The sequence below is a fragment of the Nicotiana tabacum genome, chromosome 19, assembly GCF_000715075.1.
Source record: "Nicotiana tabacum cultivar K326 chromosome 19, ASM71507v2, whole genome shotgun sequence".
NCBI lineage: Eukaryota > Viridiplantae > Streptophyta > Magnoliopsida > Solanales > Solanaceae > Nicotiana > Nicotiana tabacum.
The window spans coordinates 59,902,972-59,923,737 of NC_134098.1; the positions used below are offsets into that span (position 1 = coordinate 59,902,972).

Genomic DNA, 20,766 nt, shown 5'->3' on the forward strand with positions numbered 1-20,766 from the left:
TCCCGTGTAAATAGAAGAAGAAACAATGATAAGAAAAGCACTTTGACAAAAATGATTCTGTCTACGTCGATACAAATATCTACTTTTCACTGAAATTCTTATTTGCACTTTACCATCAGATCCGAGAAATCCTCGATTATTCAAGGATTTGTCTTTACGGAAGGTTCATTTATTCCATCTTCTATTGATCGAATCATTCCCTTTATCTACTTAAATGCCATTTATTATTGCCTATCGAATATTATATGCTACACCATTGTTCTTGGTTTTTTTCAGAGCATTTATCACGTGGTGCCTTTACTGTCCGCATGAACACTTGTTAATTGCTTTTTTTAATATTAAGATCTAAGGATTCTTCCCGTAATGCTATCTCACCCTGAATATACTAAGGGCGGATTTTGACCCATACAATTCTCTACAAACATTTGTTTACACGAATTGCTTCAAAAATCCGGTCCTGATTGTGCTGAAAACTCTTGTGCATACTGCCCTGAGAATCCTGTTACTCGAAATGTCGACATGGCCGAAAATCTTGATTGATTCTCTTGCTTTAACTATCGCTAACGGTTCAGTTAGCATTCTCTCAAATCATGTTTTTTCATGTGCTCGTACCAAATTAGTTTGCGAACTTCCTGCTGGTGTCACTGAGATGTTGCAGAACACCAGCAGGAATGTTATGAAGCTTAAGGAATTGACAATGTCGGTGAAGCACTTTAAAGTATGTTAAGAAGCTAAAGGAATAAATATCACAGTTTTAGGTCCCTATGTTCCAGTTATTGATCTTGTATTGCAGGACGAGAATATGGTTTGGAGGATATTTGGTTTTGCATCAAATAAAAGTGTTCTAAGTTTTATGGTTCAACAGATCCGATGTCAAGTACTGTCGCATTTAATAAGTATCCAAACAAAGAAGAGGATTTGGAAAAGAAGAAACGATCTTAGACCTCCTTTTAATTGTTTAAACAAAGCATGGGCTTAGGTCTCTGTCCGATTTTGCTGCCAATGAAAAAATATTGTTACATAATTAAAGGACTTGAATTCCTTCTTTATCAGTAGCTTACCAAAAAAAATGAGGCCTAATGTAAAATAATCTATTGCATCAACTTTGATGATAGTACAAACTGTGCACTACTTGCAGGTATGCGAAGTTCATTATAGAAAACTCAGTAAATGAGCCAGAATTGGATCCCTCTGATCAGATAATGGTTTGAAAAGATGGAGATTTTATTAATGAAAACATAGCATAGAACTACAGAAGTAAATGTTTAAACACACTGGAAACTTACAAATGCTCCAAGAGTCACAGTGAAGTACATAACCAAAACCAATTTAGATAATTTAGAAAGTTGGTGGTGTTTTCATTCAAGAAAACACAAACTTCCACCAATTTATTAAATTTATGATGTCTCCTAGCTACATTATACTAGAAGAGAACCTTCCATGACAGCAACAGCTTTCCCTCTCAGAAATACCCTTTGATTCTCCTCGTCAAGATGCACTTTCACGACGCCACCTCTAGGTGAGGCCTGAACCACAAAACAATACCAATCAATAAGGCAAATAGAGCTATGTGGTTAGTATAAGTAGTTCCAGAATGCATGTCCACACATGAATAAGAATTTCAGCCTGTGCATTTGGTTCCTGATAAGGGGGATAAAGGAAGTTGGAAGAAGAGAGGAAGTACCGCTAAAGCAACAAAGTCACATTTGGCAAGCTTTTTACGCCAATAAGGAGCCAAAGCACAATGAGCACTTCCACAAACAGGATCCTGAAAAGTTTTGTTTAAAAAAAAAATTATGTGCACGAAGAGAACAGGTGAGACATCTAAGAAGCATCAGCTATACAAACATATAGATGTTTACATATAGATGATCTGCTTGAACGCAATATTGTACATGCTCACAGTAGATTCAAGTGCTAGAAATTACCTCATTAATTCTGAACTTTGGGCAGAAGAAGCGACTATAAAAATCAAAGCCAGAACCCTGTGGAGCAGGTCCGGTTATTATTATTCCTCTGCCAGGGAAATTCTTTATTTGATCAAACTGAGGTTGGCATTCGACCACTGCCTCCCCTGATGGGAGTAAAATCTGCAAAATCACCATGAATTATCTTCATTTCACTAGGAAGGGCTAATTTTTACTAATTTTATCTAGCATCTCTTCATGTCTTTTTTTTCCAAAAGAAAAGGGCAGCCCGGCGCACAAAGTATCCCACATTCATGCAGGGTCCAAAGAAGGGCTGCAACCCAAGGGGTGTGATGTAGACAGCTTACCCCATCATTTTTTTCCAAAAGAATGGAACAAAAAATTCCTTCTTGAATGTCCATGTTTGTACCTTTGTAAGAGAGACTTGCATGAGTTGCTTTTACATGAATTTTCATCTTATGCACTTGTGTAAATACAAAAGGAAATACCAGATGAAATACGTACAAAAAGATCACTCTTAGATGTCTCAATCATCTCAACCACAGATGCACCATTCAAGCTTTTTGAAACTGCAGGAACATCAGCAAAATTGGTCTCGGCTACTTTTAAAACAGGAAAGTCCAATTCAATTGAGTAACCTGTTGGCCAGTCGTCCTGAGAATTTGGAGCGTGGGCTTCTGGAACTCTTTTGGCAGTTAAAATTCCTGACTTTGTTGAAAACTCAATCGTATCAGTTTTAACAAAGCCATAGGCAAATAGAAAGTGTGCTGCTGCTAGCGTTGCATGTCCACATAGATCTACCTGCAAAGCACAAATGAAATTCCTTGCTAAAAAGTGAAACTTATGAAACACTTTCAAACATATGGATTTCCATTTTTCCAATAACAAATTTTCAGAAAGATGAGCTCCAAACTTGTATTGCCTAAATGTATACTTTCACTAGCAGGATAAATCCAGAGAAAGGCAAGCAGTAAGATAAACAAAATTTCAGGAAGAGGTCCAAATTTGTTTGCTACTTTAACAACATTACCAAATAGATCAAGTAGAAAGGATCGAAGGGTAATTCATACTGCCTTCCTAGTGTTAAATAAGAGAGCGGAATAAATTTAAAGCTAAGGAGAATTGAGTAACAGTTGTTTTGAAATTGAAAGAGGAGGTAGCTAGATAGGCTGACCTCAGTAACTGGAGTGAACCAACGAAGGCCAAATGTGGGGTTAGCCTTAGTTAGGGTAATTGGAGTGAGATAAAAAGTTTGAGACATATTGAACTCAGTAGCAACAGACTGTAACCATTTGTCATCTTTTTCTTCTTCTAGTAAGCAAACTGCTGCTGGGTTCCCTTTGAATGCTGCGTCAGTGAAGGCATCCACCTGATTTCAACAACCATTTCAAACAATTAATGAAAATACCATTCAAGAAACATAAATGAAATTACCTACCACACAGTACTTCACGGGTTTCATGGCCATTGTAATAAACAAACAAGATTAGTCTAAGGAAAAAATTGGTGGTCTGGTATAAGCACGAGATATTGAGGATTTTATACTAGTTCATAAAGCAGCCGCAAGGTCACTTAGTCAATAGATGGCTCTTGGCGATCTAGTTACCGAACATCGAACTGCATTTGCCAACCTTTCTTTTTTATTCTTTCCTCATTGACTATACAGAGTGAACCTTAGCCGGCGACTGCGACCATCAGTAATTAAGAATATCATATATGATTCTATATCAATAACTTGCATTATTTGATCTCATTTTGACACTACCTTTTCAAGTTCTATTTTTAGTCATTGGTAGTTGTTGTGGATTCCTACTCCCTTGCCAAAATAAAAGTAAGCTTAAAACAAGACAAACAAATACTTAGCTACTTATATTTTTCAACTACTTATAAGGAATGAAGCTATTCGCGACTATGTGGGAATAGCCCTAGTGGATGACAAGTTACGGGAAACGAAACTTAGATGGTTCGGGCATGTAAAGTTGTGAGGCGCAGATGCCCAAGTAAGGAGATGTGAGAGGTTGGCCTTGGTGGGTTTGAGGAGAAGTAGAGTGGGCGAAGTGATTAGACAGGACATAATACTGCTTCAGCTTACCGAGGTATTATCCTTGATAGGAAGGTGTGGAGGTCGAAAATTAATAAGTAGTATTAGTATTAGTCTTGTATTTTGTTATTCGTAAATTTCTGTCACTACTTGTTGTTTTCGGTTTTTTATATTCTTGCTGTTGTTTCTGTTTATTACTCTCCTCTCTACCTTCTCAAGGTAGGGATAAAATTTGCGCACACACTGTTCTCTCCATACTCAACTTGTGAGATTACGATAGGCTGCTTGTTATTGTCACACGAACAGAGAAAGAGGCGACTAAAGAGAATAACTTCCCTATGGCTGTTCTCGGATACATTGACAGGTTATCTTCTTTATACTAGTTCTTTTACTTGGCCAATACCAACTCTCAAGTACAAGATATCCACCATGTTATTCTTTCCAGAACTGAAACGCCAAAGATATATGGTTTGTACCAAGTTCCGCACATCTATGTTCTATAAGTCGTTCAGCACAGTAAACTATCTAATAGGTTTCTACTAAGCGAGGCAGAAATTTTTGTTTCCTCCACAATATAGGACCCTTGAGATCTGAGAAAAATGAACAGAGCAGAGAAGGAAGAAATCCAGTAATAATCACAAGGTATGTTTATTTCTGCAATATATACAAAGCAATTTAGATTCCCCTTACAACCATCCCTAGACAGGTGCCCCTAGAAATAAGACATTTCCAAACACGAAGCACCCACAATTCAAGTCATTAATTTATTACAGTCGTCGGAATTGCCAAGGGAACAACCATACTTGATGTTAATGAGTAATTTAAGATGATGCACAACATAGTAATGATACAAGGGCTAGATCCTGGCGAAATGAATCACCAGAACCCTTCTTTTGCCATCTTCAGAAAGTTGCAGAGTGTAATGTTTGGAATATCAGCTGAACCCGCCTTCTTCTTCTTCTTTATCTTAGTCACTTTCACAGCCTTGTTGCCTTCTGTTTGCGAGGTTGTTACGGAGACCAGGTTGTAGAACTGTTAAAACACAAGTAAGCCTATAAGATGACCATAAAAGATTAGTCCACATAACACATCAGATTAGCGTCATATGTGCATTCTCTTGTAAGGTAAAGGCAACATATCCTGAGACCATGCAGATGATTTTCTTCTTACTTAACAATACAACTTTGAACATCTAGAGGCGCTGTTCTACAGCTATTCCAAATTCCCAAGTTCAACGCTCACGTCAGACCCGAAGTTGAAGCAGTGCTCAATGTTATTATGACATATATGACATAGTGCTGCAATGAGGAAATGTAAACATTTATTGCTCCACAAAGCATACCTCACAAACACCATGCAGCAATAACCGATGGAAGGGGTCTTGAACCCGTAGCACAAGCACCTCTCCATCACCACTCTCCGCAAATGCTCGTACACATTGCTACAGTAAAATATCCAAAACTCTTGTTAACAAACAGAAACAAAAGAAGGGGAAGAGAAAACAGTTGGAGGCAGCATAAAACAATGAAAATGTAAAAATCAAACCCTATGGACAATCAGAAATACCACCGGGGGTAAGGTTATTTAAGAGTTTATCCCACAAGTTATAAGAGCAAAAAGATCTACACCGACTAAAAGACATGAAAGGGAAGAGGAAACAGGGCATAAAAGGATAGCAGCCACCTAGATGATTCCATAAAAAGGGAAACAGTTGTACATGACAAATGAAGTACATAACTTGGCTTGGCACACTCCTAATGCTACAGCAAGCATGGACCCATTCCCCACCTTCAAACTATAGTTTATAGCCAAGCCTAAAAGAAAATCCTTGTTATTTCTTCTTATTACACTAATCTCCAACTCGAGTACGAAGGAGTAGACATCTAAGTTGTTTCACGTGAGCATGTAGACTATTTTGCAGCTCCAGTAATCCCAAGGTAAACCAATTAGCCCGCAGAACAAGCTTAAATTTTCTTTTTTAATAACAATGGTGTTCGGGCCAGCGTGCGCCCTCGACTATCCGTGGGATACCTGCTACCTCCTACCGGCACAAGTATGAGGTAACTCTCCCCATGAACTTAGATAGATGAGAAGAGTTCATTGTCGGCTCTACTGGAACTCCAATATGGATTCCCAAGGTTGTCACTTCAACTCAGCAATCACCGGCCACCTCCCTTGGAGGCTCAACAAGCTTAAACTTCTATCAGAACCTTATTACAGATCAAGTCGGTGTTTGTTGCAACACCTTCAGAACAATGACGGATGCAATGGCTAAATAACATTTGCATAAGAACAACGCATACAGAAGAACAAATTGAAGACAAGGGGTTCAATAATTCTCAGGAATAATACCTCATAGCTGCTGACCAATTCAGGGAGAAAGTTACGTCGAAGTGCCTCTCTTGTTCGACAATCCACTCTGTGCCATGCAGTCAACACCGCAACCTTATCATTATCCACGCAATTTTTTCGCTTCGATGTTTTGCCTTCAAGAGCATCCATTATGGTAGCCTAACCAAATAAGAGCATATAGAAGACCATAAGACAATTTTGCAACATCACAAGTCAAATTCCAAGTCACTACGTTGAATTAAATAAAAATGCAAACTTTTGAAACAGAGGGGTGAAGACATACTACGTCAAGAGTTAATCATGAATGTCACATAGTAAAATTATTAATCAATAATGAATTGTGCTTTAATAAGTAGTTCAATTCAACTATGAAGTAACAGCAGGCCTTTCATATCGCTAGGTTGTCCTAAGGAAATCATTCCCAAGGAAAGAATGCATGCTTATCAAAAAAGAAGGAGATGAAAATACATAACATCGAAAGAAGTCATCGTTTTTACTATAAACACTACTCTAAGTAAATGTTGCCAGGTTTTTAGGAAGTAAATACACTTTAAAGAAACAGGAAAACATAATAACCTCCTTATCCATGTCTATATTCCTGAATTTGTCCCACTCCTCCACATTCGTCAAGCAAAATACTGAGAGTGGCACATCATCACCTGCAGAAAAAGAAATATTAATATGTTAATATCAGAAATAAAATTTAGCGTGTAATAAGTTCAATGGAAAAGTACTTATTCTTAAAGAAAAAAAAAAGTTTAATTGAAGATTATATATAATTGACAAAAGAGTATGAACAGACGAAGAGCTTCTATATGACTAAGATGAAATGTATGTAAATCACAACCATGAGTTATAACTGGACCATTATCACATTCATAACCCTGCTGGAAAACATATGCACTTCTGCTTCTACTTCAAGATATTTGAACTCAAAGCCCTCATCACTTTTGGTGCAATGATATGGCATTTCTTCCTTTCTCTTGTTTTCCTAATTAATATTAACATATTTTGTGCTCTTTAAAATAAACAAATCGTGACATAGAAGACATATATGCACGATCGTATCATGTTCAGAGCAAAAGATGAAGAATGATACAACTGTTCCCTGGACAAAAAAAAACTCTCCATGCAGTATGTATGCTAATATTTTTTTTCTTTTAACAAGAAAGAAGTGTATGTGCAAAATTCATTGTGCTAAATAATCTTGGCCAGGCAGGCATCCTCTTTGCTAGAAAATGTATTTTCTGTTGCTTCAAGAGCAGAGACAATGAATGCAGAAACTTAACCTCTACTAATAGTAGCTAGAATATTAAGAACTACTTGTAGTACCAAAAGATAATTAAAACTGCATATCCAGCTCTGATGCCACAAGCTTTATCCAAATTGACTCATGTTAGTTTTTTTTTTTTTTTTTTTTCTCTTCAGATAATGATGCTTTTTTTGTATAACCATATGGTATCCGGAACCCATTGGCCCGACTAATCCAAATTCGCGCTGCATAGGGTCCATTATGTTTTATCAGTGTAAACTGAGCACCTTATGTTTTATCAGTATTAGGGAAGGTGACGAACTATCTCCAGAGCTTCCTTCCAAAAGTAACCAACGGTAAAATGTACATCACTTGGAACAGTAAATGATCAATTATGGAATAATACCACACCCAAAAATATCTTACCAAAAGGTGGTGGGGCAAACAGCCCTCTAATTTCTTCTGCATTTAAACGAGGAACAAGTTCCATTAAAAGACGATCGTTCAACCATCTGCGGGATCTCCTGTTGCTGACCTGAAATGAAAATACCTTTGGCATATTTAACTCGGAATATACAACATCTAAATACATATTAGCTGGATAAACAAGAAAAGAATCTTGGAAACCCATGTTAGATTCAAGTTTTCAAAATGCAAAGAAACTACCCAACCCTAAACACTACTATTATAATGGTCGCTCCACCAAGCATGTCGAATTAAACCAAATGAGGAGCTAATCATCTACTTATCCAAAAATTACCAATCAAGCTACGATATGAATTGCATATACAAAATAGACAAACCCTTTAATCTCAAACACTGAGATCACAATAGCAATTACCAAAATGATAAGTGGGCATGAGTATTTAAGTCAATAAAAATAAATTGACTGCCAAAAATAGATGCAAAGAAAATTACTTTTCCAGCCAAGCTTTCAAGAAACTCGATCTTTTTCTCGATAGCTATCCCTCGGGACTTCACATTTTCTCCTGCAATCCATCCCTTGGGAATAAATTACTGATTTTTCCAAATTACCATGAGAATCACAACACAAAGTAGCAGTATAGAGTTGGATTCAGGCCCATAATAATAAAATGAACTAAACATAGCATAAGCCAATCAAGATTCACTTTAAAAAGGGGAATAAATCTGAAAAATCCAATAAAATCATAAATTGTTAGATATTGAATTCTACTACAAAATAAAAGTAACCAAAAGTTTGCACCTTTGGGATCATCAAAAAGGGAAGACATCATGAGAAGATCTTGTTCTGTCTGCAAAATCTGAGAAGTTGCCATGATTGATTAATTGATTGATTTTTGACTTGAGTATATCAAAGATTGTTCCTTCTTTTTTAAATTTGAGTTGGTGGTTTTGTTTGTTTATAGATGAGCTGATAATGAAAATGGGAAGCTGGATGTACGAGGAAGAATATGAGGAATATGCCTGCAGTTTGTGCCAATGCTTGTTTTGCTTATCCTTCTGGGATTTGGCCCAAATGAAACCCTAACCAGATGAAATGGGATTAAGTGTTTGTTACACGTAATGGGGTTACTAGGTCCAATTGGCAACAAAAGTTGACACCTTCCACCAATCAAAATGCAGAAACTATTACATGAGGAGGGATCCTATGTTCTGCTTTGGACACCTGTCCTAGATCCGGATCTTGTGAAGCACCCAATGGCTTTGGCCAAATTATTTTATGTTCGGATAGAAAATACTTAAAAATTCAATAATTGATCATGAACATCCACTATAATCAAGTTTCACCACTTTAAATTTATACTAAAATCAGTGAAGCACCCACGGCCTATAAATCCTGAATCTGCCATTGTGACTCCACCTGTTATGAGGGCGTTTTCTGTCAGCCCAAAGTCACACTCGCGCGGTAGTCAAGTTGCGTACTTGACTCAGCCTTCCCAACACTTAGCCAAATTTTCAGCAAGTTTAGACTTAAATTATTATTATGTAGCGAAGTAAAGAGAACACAGTCAAATACGGAACCTTTGCATTTATCAACAAAACATACAAAGGAACCCTCACTTTCCTATGAACACAAGTCGTTCACAACCCACTTCGTCTAGCCAAGATCACAAGCCGATCTTGCACATTAATTCCTGCCTAGGGGTGGCTAGTGGGCCGGTTAGGACCGGGACCGGCCCAGGACCGCGAGCCCACATGGGCGGTGGTCCTAAACGGTCCTAACCGGATAGGACCGGGACCGTGGAGTGGTGGGCCGGGTAGTGGGCCGGTCTCATAGGGGAGGCCCGCGAGACCAGGACCGTTTAGGACCGGGACCGGCTCAGAAGTGGGCCGGTTCAAGCGGTCCTAAACGGATAATTTTAAAATAAAAAAAAAAATAATGACCGTTTGGCTATTTAAAATCTAGCCATTTGGTCTGCCAAAATAGTCGTTGGCTATTTGCAAAATAGCTATTTAACCCCTCAAATTTTGTTTTAACCCCAAACTTTTTATAATTACACTTTTTTCCTATTTTCAACTATAAATACCCCCTCATTCTTTCATTTTTCTCACAAAATCATCAATCTCTCTCAATCTCTCTCTAATATTCTTCTATAATTGCTTACTTAATTGTTACAATTTGTGCAAAATTGTGAAGTTGGTGAATTGAAGTCTTCAAGTCTTCAACGATAATTATTTTTCAACAAGTTGTTCGTCAATTCGGTAAACTCGTTCCAACTCTTAAGTTTTAATATTATAGTTTTATTTGTTTTATTTACTTTGCTTGATTAATTAAGATGGCTTATTCCCTAAAAAAAAATATTTAGTAAAAATAAGCAAAAATCCAAGAGTGGTGAATCTAGTGGCCAATCTGTTCCTCCTCCACTTCCCCCGGCTCCCCGGCCGAAACCTGTTATCCGTCCTACACCTGCTATTCTTGATAGCGATAATAGTTTATTACAATTTATCGAGAGTCAATTTTACCATAATATTGCACCCGGTGAACAATTAAACCATGAATATATGAATGCTCTTTATGGTAATCCAACTATTGATGAAAGTGATGATGAAGAAATAGATTTTGATGAAACGCAACCGGATGACGATACACCCACTAGTCCTTCTCCTGAAGTTAACCCAACTAATAATAATCCAAATGATCCCCCGTCTGACCCTCTTGTTACTGCCCCTACTTTTTCTAGACAACCTTCTAAACGGGCAGAAACATCTCTTGTTTGGCCCTTTTTTACTCAACTAAGAGAAAAAAATAGGGCTAAGTGTAAAACTTGTGGCAGAGAGTTAGTTTTTAAATATGTTGGAAGTCGGGGGGGACGGAAAGTTTGACTAGACACATATTGCTACACCCTCAAGATAAAGCTAGATATTTTCGTATGAAAGCTTTGGCCGAGGGGACAAGTGCACCTAGTCAGGCTGACCTTAGTACCGGGTCAAATCAATTTCAACCGGGAATTAACACTGTTACCGGTGGTATTTTATATTATGATCCAAAAAAAGATCGGGAAGAATTGGCAAAAATGGTTACTGTTATGTGCTTACCCTATAGTTTTCCTTCTAACCCTCACTTTGTGCATTATATTAGAAAAGTTTATAATCCTACTTATAAAGGTTTTCCTCGCACAACCGTAAAGAGTGATATTTATAAATATAAACATGAATATGAACAATATTTGCGCTATTTATTTACTCATATAAATTATCGTGTTGCTATTACAACTGATATTGGTAGAAGTGGTAATGACTGTGATTACCTTACTGTTACCAGTCATTGGATTGATGAGGATTGGATAATGCAAAAGCGCATTATTGCTTATAGAATAATTAATTCACGTCACACAAGGCAGTTTATTTCTAGCACGATTACGGATATTTGTAGATATTTTTGTATTAGTGATAAAATAATATCAGTTTCAATGGATAATGCTACTAGTAACACAAATGTTGTAGCCTTATTTACCACTACACTAAGTCCTGCATTTAGTAATATTTTTCATGTTAGATGTATTTGTCATATTTACCATTTAATTGTGGGTGATGGTATGCGGATTTTAAATGTTGAAATTAAAAAGGTTAAAATGGCTCTTAATTGCCTTTTTTATTCAAACCGTAGAAGTAGACTTAAAGAATATTTTAAAAGATGCGATGAATTTGACCTAAGAGAAAGAAAGGTTCATAAACCTTGTCCAACTAGATGGAATTACATGTATGAAAGTTTAGTTGTTGCATATGAATATAGAAACCCCATAAACTCAACGTTTAATGCTCATGTAAGTGATGATGATGAACACCTTACAAATGCGGATTGGGCTAATGTTAAAATGCTTGTAGATTTTTTAGAAAAAATTTATATTGCTACAAATAAATTTTCTGGGCAATATTATCCTACTATTTCTAACTGTTTAGTTTATATTGCACAACTTGCAAATTTGTTTGATCATTTTTCAGAGGGTGGGGAAATTTATCAACTTGCTATTGATTCCATGAGAAAAAAATTTAAAAAATATTTTTTCCCTATTCCCTCTATTTATGGTGTTGCTGCATTGTTAAATCCTACTATGAAATTAGGAGGTCCTCAATTTTGGTATGAAACTGTTTATAATGGTTTAGCACTTGAAGATGAGGAGTTGTCTACACTTGCGGACGCAATAGCCTCAATTAAAATAAATGTTCAAACTATTTATAATGCTTATCAAGTTGCATTAGATCATGCTAGACCAAATGTTTCAATTCCTTCTTCTTCTAGTTCTCAATCATCTAAAAGAACTGCGGGAGTAAGAGCACTTAGTGGTGGAAGAAAATGAGCTTGAAGTTTATTTGTCACAGGAAATTGAGGAAGTGAATCCCGACGGCTCCTTTAATATTTTGAGAATGGTGGAAGGACAAAGAAAAACACTTTCCGATTCTTTCAAGGATGGCCCGAGACATTTTAACTATTCAAGTTTCAACAGTGGCATCAGAGAGCGCTTTCAGTCAAGCAAGACTTCAACTCGGTGATTATAGAGCATCTATGAGGGAGAGCTTGAAAAAATCAGTACTTTTCAAAGATTGGATCCGTTCGGAAAGAATAAATTTTGGACTTGCTGAATCACAACCAGAGGTAGACGAAGCTTATGAAAAAATGCTAGCTGAACTTGCGGGGGGTGATGCTTCGCCTGGAAGCGGTGATGACCGAGCTTCATTTCTGCCACCACCAACGAAAACTCCTCCGGACCTTGAAGGATTTATGAAATTTGTAAGAGATACCATATAAATTAATATGTAACTTGTATTTTGGCACATCTTGATTAGTTTTTTTCTTCTTCTAAATGATGGTATTAGCACCTTGTTGTGCTCATTCCATAGGGGGAGGAAGACTAAGAAAGATATTGCCATGATTTTTTAATGTTATAATATAAAAAAATATCGCATTGCTTTGAATATCTCTTTACAATATTTTTGTCTTTTTATATACCTTAAGCTATACATATAGTATAATATAGTATATACTATACTCTCTCTCTCTCTCTCTCTCTCTATAGAGATAGATATATATCTTAAGCCATATTCGATAGTATATAAATATATATATCGAATATAGCTTATATATATACTATACTATATATACATCTTAAGATATATATATATATATATATACATCTTACTATATACATAGTATATAAGCCATATTCGATAGTATACATCTTACGATATACTATATATACATCTTAATATAGTAAGATGTATATATAGTATATATATATATATATATATATATATATATATACTATATATACATCTTACTATATTAAGATGTATATATAGTATATCGTAAGATGTATACTATCGAATATGGCTTATATACTATGTATATAGTAAGATGTATATATATATATATATATATATATATATATATATATATATATATATAGAGAGAGAGAGAGAGAGATATCTTAAGCCATATTCGATAGTATATAAATATATATATATATATATATATATATATATATATATATCTTAAGATGTATATATAGTATATAAATCGAATATTAATGTATAAATCTTAAGATGTATATATAGTAAATCGAATATAGCTTATATATCTTAAGATGTATATATAGTATAGTATAGTATATATATTATAACGCATTGCTTTGAATATCTCTTTACAATATTTTTGTCTTTAAATTTAAATTAAAAAATTTAGGTGACAATTCTATAATATAATTTACTAGGAATTGCCTTAGATATTTTTATTACCATTTTTTTCTCTAACTTGTATAAAAATAATTTAAAAAATAGAAAGTTTTCGTTGGGCCCACTTGGGCCTGCTTAGGTTCGGGACCGGCCCACTTAACACGGGACCGCTAGTTGGTGGCCCTGATCCCGAACCGGTTCCAACGAGAAGCCCGCGAAGACCGGGACCGCTTAGGCCCGGCCCGCCTAGGACCGGCTCACTTAGGACCGGGCCCGCGAAGCCCACTTAGGACCGGGCCCGGCTCACATGCCACCCATATTCCTGTCCAATGCCCAGCCTTAGTCCCTTTTAAAACACTTAGAAACCCCCACGTTTCACTCTTGTTTACCTTTCTGAATTTCACATGAAATTCCCCATACTTCAAATTTGACTAAGTCCAAAGGCACCTATTTATAACACATAGGCAGCCTTTGGCACTTGACATCACATTGACATTTGTTGTCTAAAACCTTTGCAACTTGGCGGGATAATACTAAATATGTTCCTATCTTGTATTTGAAATCCCCAACTACATAGGCCATGATCTATATGAAATGATAGTGGATACAAGCATAATACAAACATGGGTACAAGCAGTTACAAAAGATAACTGCCAACTACTTTGTCGTGTGTACTTCATGTGCTCTTGACTTGGTCAGTTGTTGCATGCCCAAGGCTGGTATTGCGCCCAGCCTTGACCCTTTGACATTGCTTTGCATCATTGCCTTGCCTGCAAGGCTGCAACCCTTGTTTTACCCATGTCATTGCTTGCATTTTGCTTCACATAGCATTGCCTTAGCTATGTAAATCATTTGTCATCATCCTGTACTGCTTTGCCTTAGCTTAGTCCACACTTGGCATTGCCACAACCCAAAGTGCCCATGCCACTGGCTTTGACGCGTATTCCGTGCCATGTCGCCCCAACATGCCCACATTGACTTGTCAAGCCTTTGCCAAGCATGTCTTGCCTGCGCCAAGACCTTGGCCAATACTTGCCCACAATAGCTCATATGAAAATGTCTTGTCCATTGTCCGCATGATCGTTTTTCCCACACATATACCAATGGCAAGGCCATCATGCCCAATCCTTGCCATAACCATGCCACATCCGATGTCAAAGAGTCAAACCCCTAGCAAACCACATGCATCATTTGAAACTGACGTCCTCGTCGAGCCAACTCATTCTATGAACCGCAGGTGGTTGTTGACATACATCGCCCATGTTTTTACATTCACATCTGCCACAATGGCATTTGCCTCTACCACTTGTTCTTGCTTTTCAGCATCCAACATTGCATTTATCCTGGTCTGTACCGTGTAGTCCTTCTTCAAGTATGATCCACCATAAGTAAGCAACATTTGAATTTGCCGCTCATTTTCTTGCCATTAGAAGTCTCCGCCTGTTTTCCATTCTTGGCATGCTATTTATCTTCAGCAACTTGGCCTTTCCCACTTTTCCTCCATTGATTTGCTTTGTCCTTCATTCTGCCTGACTTTGAATGTAAAGATTAAGCAGGGTCATCACCTAAATTAACATTATCCTACGCATTTGTCGTCGCAATAGCAATAGAGAGGCTTTGAACATTCTGCCTTCTCAACTCTAATTGCACCCAACCCTTTAACCCGCTCATGCAGTAATGCATCTTGTCTTCCTCTGACATATTACTTACATTGAGCATCAAAGATGAGAATTCATTGACATACTCCCTCACCGTGCTACTTTTTTCAAGCGGCGAAGTCCATCTCTTGCAACCCATGATGAGTTGCTTGGAAGGAATTGAGATTTTAATTCCTTCTTCACCATCTCCCAAGTTTCAATCATCGACAATACAACATTTTCCACTTCAACAACCTGTGTCCGCCACCATACTTTTGTATTATCAGTCAAGTACATAGTTGTGATGGTCACCTTCTCTTCATCCGACACACGAGCAACCTGAAAATACTGCTCCATATCCCACAAGAAATTTTCCAACTCTTTGGCACTTCTTGTACCACCATAAGCCTTTGGGTCTAAAATCTTCACCCTTGTGTGATATATCACTTCTAGGGACAATGTTTTGTAATTCCCTTCGAAGTAGAAGCACTTCCCCACACAGTTCTTCCTTTTCTTTGCGTACAAATTGCATTTCTTCCATGGTTGTTTCATGTATCGCAACATAATTTGCCTCCAATCGTGCCATTCTCACAAGAACTGATGAATTTGCGCATATTTAAAGGGCCTGCCTAACAAATGCTTACAACTGCTCTATTTTTTTGGCTAAGTTCAGCATTTGTGTCACCAGTCATGTTCTCAAACAAACCCACAAAATCTGCCACTGGCCATCTTACCACCATCACGAACATGCTCCGCTCTAATACCAGTTGTCACATGGATGTTTTCTGTCAACCCAAAGTCATACCCGTGCAGCAGTCAAGTTATGTACTTGACTCAGCCTTCCCAACACTTAGCCAAATTTTCAGCAAGTTTGGACTTAGATTATTTTTAGGCAGCGAAATAAAGAGAACACAATCAAATACGAGAAAATCCCAACCTTTGCATTTATCAACAAAACATACAAAGGAACCCTCACTTTGTTATGAACATAAGTTGTTCACAGCCCACTTCGTCTAGCCAAGATCACAAGTCGATCTTGCACGCTAAGACCTGCTCAATGCCCAACCTTAGTCCCTTTTGAATCACTTATAAACCTTCACGTTTTACTCTTGTTTCCCTTTCTAAATTTCGCACGAAATTCTGCACATCAAAATCTAACTAAGTCCAAGGGAACCTATTTATAGCACGTAGGCAGCCTTTGGCACTTGACAACACATTGACACTTGTTGTCTACAGCTTTTTTCACTTGGCGGACTAATGCTAAATTTGTTCCTAACTAGTAGTTGACATCCTCAACTACATAGGCCATAATCTACACGAAATGATAGTGGATACAAGCATAAAGCAAATATGGGTACAAGCAATTACAAAAGATAATCGCCAACTACTTTGGCCTGTGCACTGCATGTGCTCTTGACTTAGTTTCTAGCATTGCGCCTAGACTTGTCCATTTGACATTGCTCCGCACCAATTCCTTGCCTGCAACCCTTGTTTTACCCACACCATTGCTTGCATTTTGCTTCACATAGCCTTGCCTTAGCTATTTAAATTCTTTGCCATCATCCCGCACTGGTTTGCCTTAGCTTAACTCGCATTTGGCATTGCCACAACCCAAAGTGCTCGTGCCACTGACTTTGGCATATAATGTCATTCCATGCCGCCCTGACTTGCCCACTAGTGCCTTGTCAAGCCTTTGCCAAGCATGCCTTGACTGCCCCAAGACCTTGGCTAATACTTGCCCACAACTGCCCATATGACAATGCCTTGTCCATTGTTCGCATGATCGTTTTGCCCACACATAGGATAATGGCAATTCCATCACGCCGAATCCTTGCCACAATCGTGTCACGTCCGATGTCAAAGAGTCAAGCCCCTAACACCACCCATAACCCATTATAGTGTTTTTCTTAATTATGTATAAATACTTTTGAGACATTATTAACCTGCTTTGTAACAAACATCCAAAATTAAGTAAAAAAATATATACTTGACACTCAACAATAATATTGGACGTTATCAAGCCAAAATCTATATTTTGCACTCAACAATAATATCAATGAATGTTAGTGCAAATAGTGGCATACAAAAACATAAACAAGAAAATCTCAAATATAGTGAGTTAGGAGACTTTTATACAATAGTTTTTTGTTAAAAAATATAGTTGTGTGGAACTACTCATTCTGCAATTTTATTATTGCCACTATTAAAATCACATATAACTATGGGTGTTAAGGGGTCGGGTCGGGCTAGAGGAAAAGGGAACCGGCCGGTCTTGATACTGGTTACAATTTACCGGGTTTACCTGTTCCGGACTTAGTCGGTGCTTAATGGAATCGGAACGGTTCTGGGCCTAATGGGTCGGGAAGGCCTTAGTTTTTATTTTTTATTTTTTTTTATTTTGTATAACAATCGTAATTTATATTAAGATAAAGTAAAATATAAAACACAAAAAAATAACTTATAAAAGGAATGTTTGAATAAATTTATGCTTTAAAAGCCTTATAATTGAAATTTTGAATAAAAATTTCAAAGACTTTAATAGCCTTATATTTGAATATTTCATTACGAATTTAAGATAATACAATGGACATGAAAAAAAATATAACTTATAATTTGCAAGTTCTTTTTTTAAGTTAAACTTGCAAATTAAAGTTTACATTTTATAACAACTAAATTAAAAAAAAAGAGTAATTTCAAATTTGAATTATTAAATATAATCTTCAAACTTCAAAGATTTTACATTGCCCTATAATCAATATGAACTTCTTAGTCATCTTTTGGAGTGTTGAATTCAGATGGGTTACCATTTGTTAATATATTTTCATGTTCCTTGTCTTCTGGTTCATCAACATCTTCACGTCCTTGATTTCTTCGCTCCGATATAATCCAACATCTGAAACATACTAAAACTTTCAAAGCATTATTTCCCAATGAGTGACGAGTGTCTCCTAGATGTTGTCTTGCTTGACTAAATGCGCTTTCTGATACAACAGTTGAAATTGGCACATTTAGCACGTCCCGAGCCATTGCAGAAAGAACAAGAAATTGCTTTTCATTTTCATGCCACCCATGCCAACGGTGAAAAATCCTTTGTGCGAGACTCCATTTGTTTTTGTAAGTAGAATTGAAGTTCATCAATGTTTCTGCTATTGGTTTGAGTGGAAGGAAATGTAGACCAAATATTAAAACTACCAATACCTTTATCTTCATCCATAATAGGAGACGTTGAAGTAGAAGTAGTACAATGAAAAGTGGGATTAACATTTCCTACATTATTAGCGGCATCATCAATTATATTCGCATGATAATTATATAATTGTTGTAAATAATCATTTAGCTTGTTCATATATATATATATATATATATGGGGTTTCAATTGGTCCAATCTCCATATAAGTATATAAAACATTGATTAATTGGTGACAATTAGACATTTTAATGGAAGTATTTAAAACAACACCACTTAAGTAAATAGGAGAAATTGGAAAGAAATATTTTTTGATTTTTTTTTTCAACAGCATCCTTATATTTTTCTTTCTTTTTGAAATCAGAGGGTAGGAGAGAAATTCCAACTAGTAGAAGAGAAATTTCAACTATTTGTACTAAAGAAGCAAATTAAAAAGGTAGACAACCCAAAGCAATCATTTTTGCTAACTCTTCACGATCCTTCATTTTATCATATTTCATAAGTCCTCCAGTACTAGGGTTTAGAGTTCCTTGATTTTTATCTAAATCAGAGCCCCATTCTATAGTATGAGTAATTCTCATATGTCTACCAAGTGCCCCTCCCCCAACCCCCCCAAACTTCCACCAGTCTTATATTTAAAATTATTTTTACAAATTTTGCATCTAACTCTATCAGAATTCTCTATTTTCTCAAAATATTTCCAAACTTTAGTTCTCCTTCTCCGATGACCAGTAGTCGGGGCCACATGTGGTCTACTATTAGTGCCACGACTACCACCCATACTACCAACTCCAATACAGTTAGGTGTAAGTGGTGTCTCATTTTTAATTTTTAATTCATTATCTTCTATACAATAATCTTCATGTAATTGTTTAAAATCTATATAACTATATTATTATCATGTGATATTTCAGAAACATGTGTAAAGTCATATAAATTACTACCAAAAATTTAAGTAGCACATCTTTTTCTATTTTCCCGATTACCCCTCCCCCTCCCCCTTATTACAAGTTCGTTTTGCAGCAATATATATATTGTGAAAATTTAAATACTAATAAAAATTAAATATGCAAATAAAATATTAAATAGGAGAAAGAGCTAGAAGAATTGCACCGAATTTCGCAATAAATTGAACACTTCATGATTTTTGAAGTCTTGAAATTGAATTTCGCAACTTCGACGTTACCACGAATAAACTTCAATTGTTCAAACTTCAAATAATACCATAAATAAAATTCCAAAAAAAAGTGAGTCAAATAGTTGATAGCAATTTAGTTGAAGAATGAGAGAATGACAATTGAGAATTTGGGTTTGAGAATTGAGAGATAGGTGAAAAAAAGAAGAAGAGGGGGGAGGGGTCTATTTATAGTTTTTCAAAAGCTTAAATTAGTAAATAATAAAAGTGCTATTTTAAACAAAAAAAACCCAAAATGGATATTTTTGCAATTAATGCCGTTGGGCAACGGTCAAAATGAGAGCTGACCGTTTGCCAACGGTCAAATGTTTTTTAAAAAAAATAAAAATTAGTCGTTGAATCGTTCTGGGCCGGTCTGGTTCACCGGTTCAAGCTTAACATGACATTACATGTTTGGACTATACCTGTTAATCGGGCCGGACTGACCCGTTTACAGCCCGGTCTAGCCGGTTCAGCCTGGTACTATAGCGTGGGGGCGGGTTGGGCAGGGAACGGGTTTCAAACGAATAATTTTTTGATACCGGTGCACCGGAATCCGCTAAGCCCGTTAACCCGTTAACGGGTTGTTAACGGGCTACGTCCCGGTTCAGCCCGTTAACCCGTTAACGGGTTGTTAACGGGCTACAGCCCGATTCAGCCTGTTTATTAACGTTTTTTTTTAATTTTTTATTTTTTTTTATTTTTTTAATGGACCAACTGAAACTCGTGATATTGACACTTGTATTTCTTATCTACACAAATATTTAGAAATATTATATAATTATTATGCTAACATTGTTGATGCTTCTTCTGCTGTAGATGCAAATATTCCTTCAAGTTCAGTTTCAACATCTGGGACTAGTGCTTTGGATGATAATGATGGTGTTGAAGATTATTTGATTTGGTCTACAATAGGGGAGCATCAACAAACCAGTAGCAGGAATATCAATGAACTTCAGTTCTACTTGCAAAAGTCAGCAGAGCCCAACACAAAGGAATTTCTACCATTGGGTTGGTGGAGGAGCAACTCAAATAAATTTCA

At 36.6% G+C, this 20,766-nt stretch overlaps 1 protein-coding gene across 1 annotated transcript; it reads right to left on the reverse strand.

Annotated features, from left to right (window-relative positions):
* Positions 1 to 1,211: 1,211 nt before the first annotated feature.
* On the reverse strand, positions 1,212 to 9,070 carry LOC107803428 (uncharacterized). Its single transcript, XM_075237790.1, has 11 exons — positions 8,799 to 9,070; positions 8,492 to 8,562; positions 8,000 to 8,108; positions 6,898 to 6,980; positions 6,322 to 6,480; positions 5,312 to 5,410; positions 3,103 to 3,297; positions 2,433 to 2,729; positions 1,929 to 2,090; positions 1,685 to 1,768; positions 1,212 to 1,526 (listed from the first exon to the last, which is right to left on the reverse strand). Exons 1-11 carry the CDS (start codon positions 8,869 to 8,871, stop codon positions 1,419 to 1,421), a joined length of 1,440 nt encoding a protein of 479 aa, XP_075093891.1. The 5' UTR covers positions 8,872 to 9,070; the 3' UTR covers positions 1,212 to 1,418.
* Between the last annotated feature and the right edge of the window lie 11,696 nt (positions 9,071 to 20,766).

What these genes read in the sequence shown, in the direction of transcription:
- LOC107803428 (XM_075237790.1), bottom strand. Translation starts at nt 8,871, where the DNA reads ATGGCAACTTCTCAGATTTTGCAGACAGAACAAGATCTTCTCATGATG. An exon ending in GTTTGCCCCACCACCTTTTG is followed by an intron (nt 6,981 to 7,999) that starts GTAAGATATTTT and finishes CTTTTTCTGCAG; the next exon opens with GTGATGATGTGCCACTCTCA. An exon ending in GGTTCACTCCAGTTACTGAG is followed by an intron (nt 2,730 to 3,102) that starts GTCAGCCTATCT and finishes TGTGCTTTGCAG; the next exon opens with GTAGATCTATGTGGACATGC.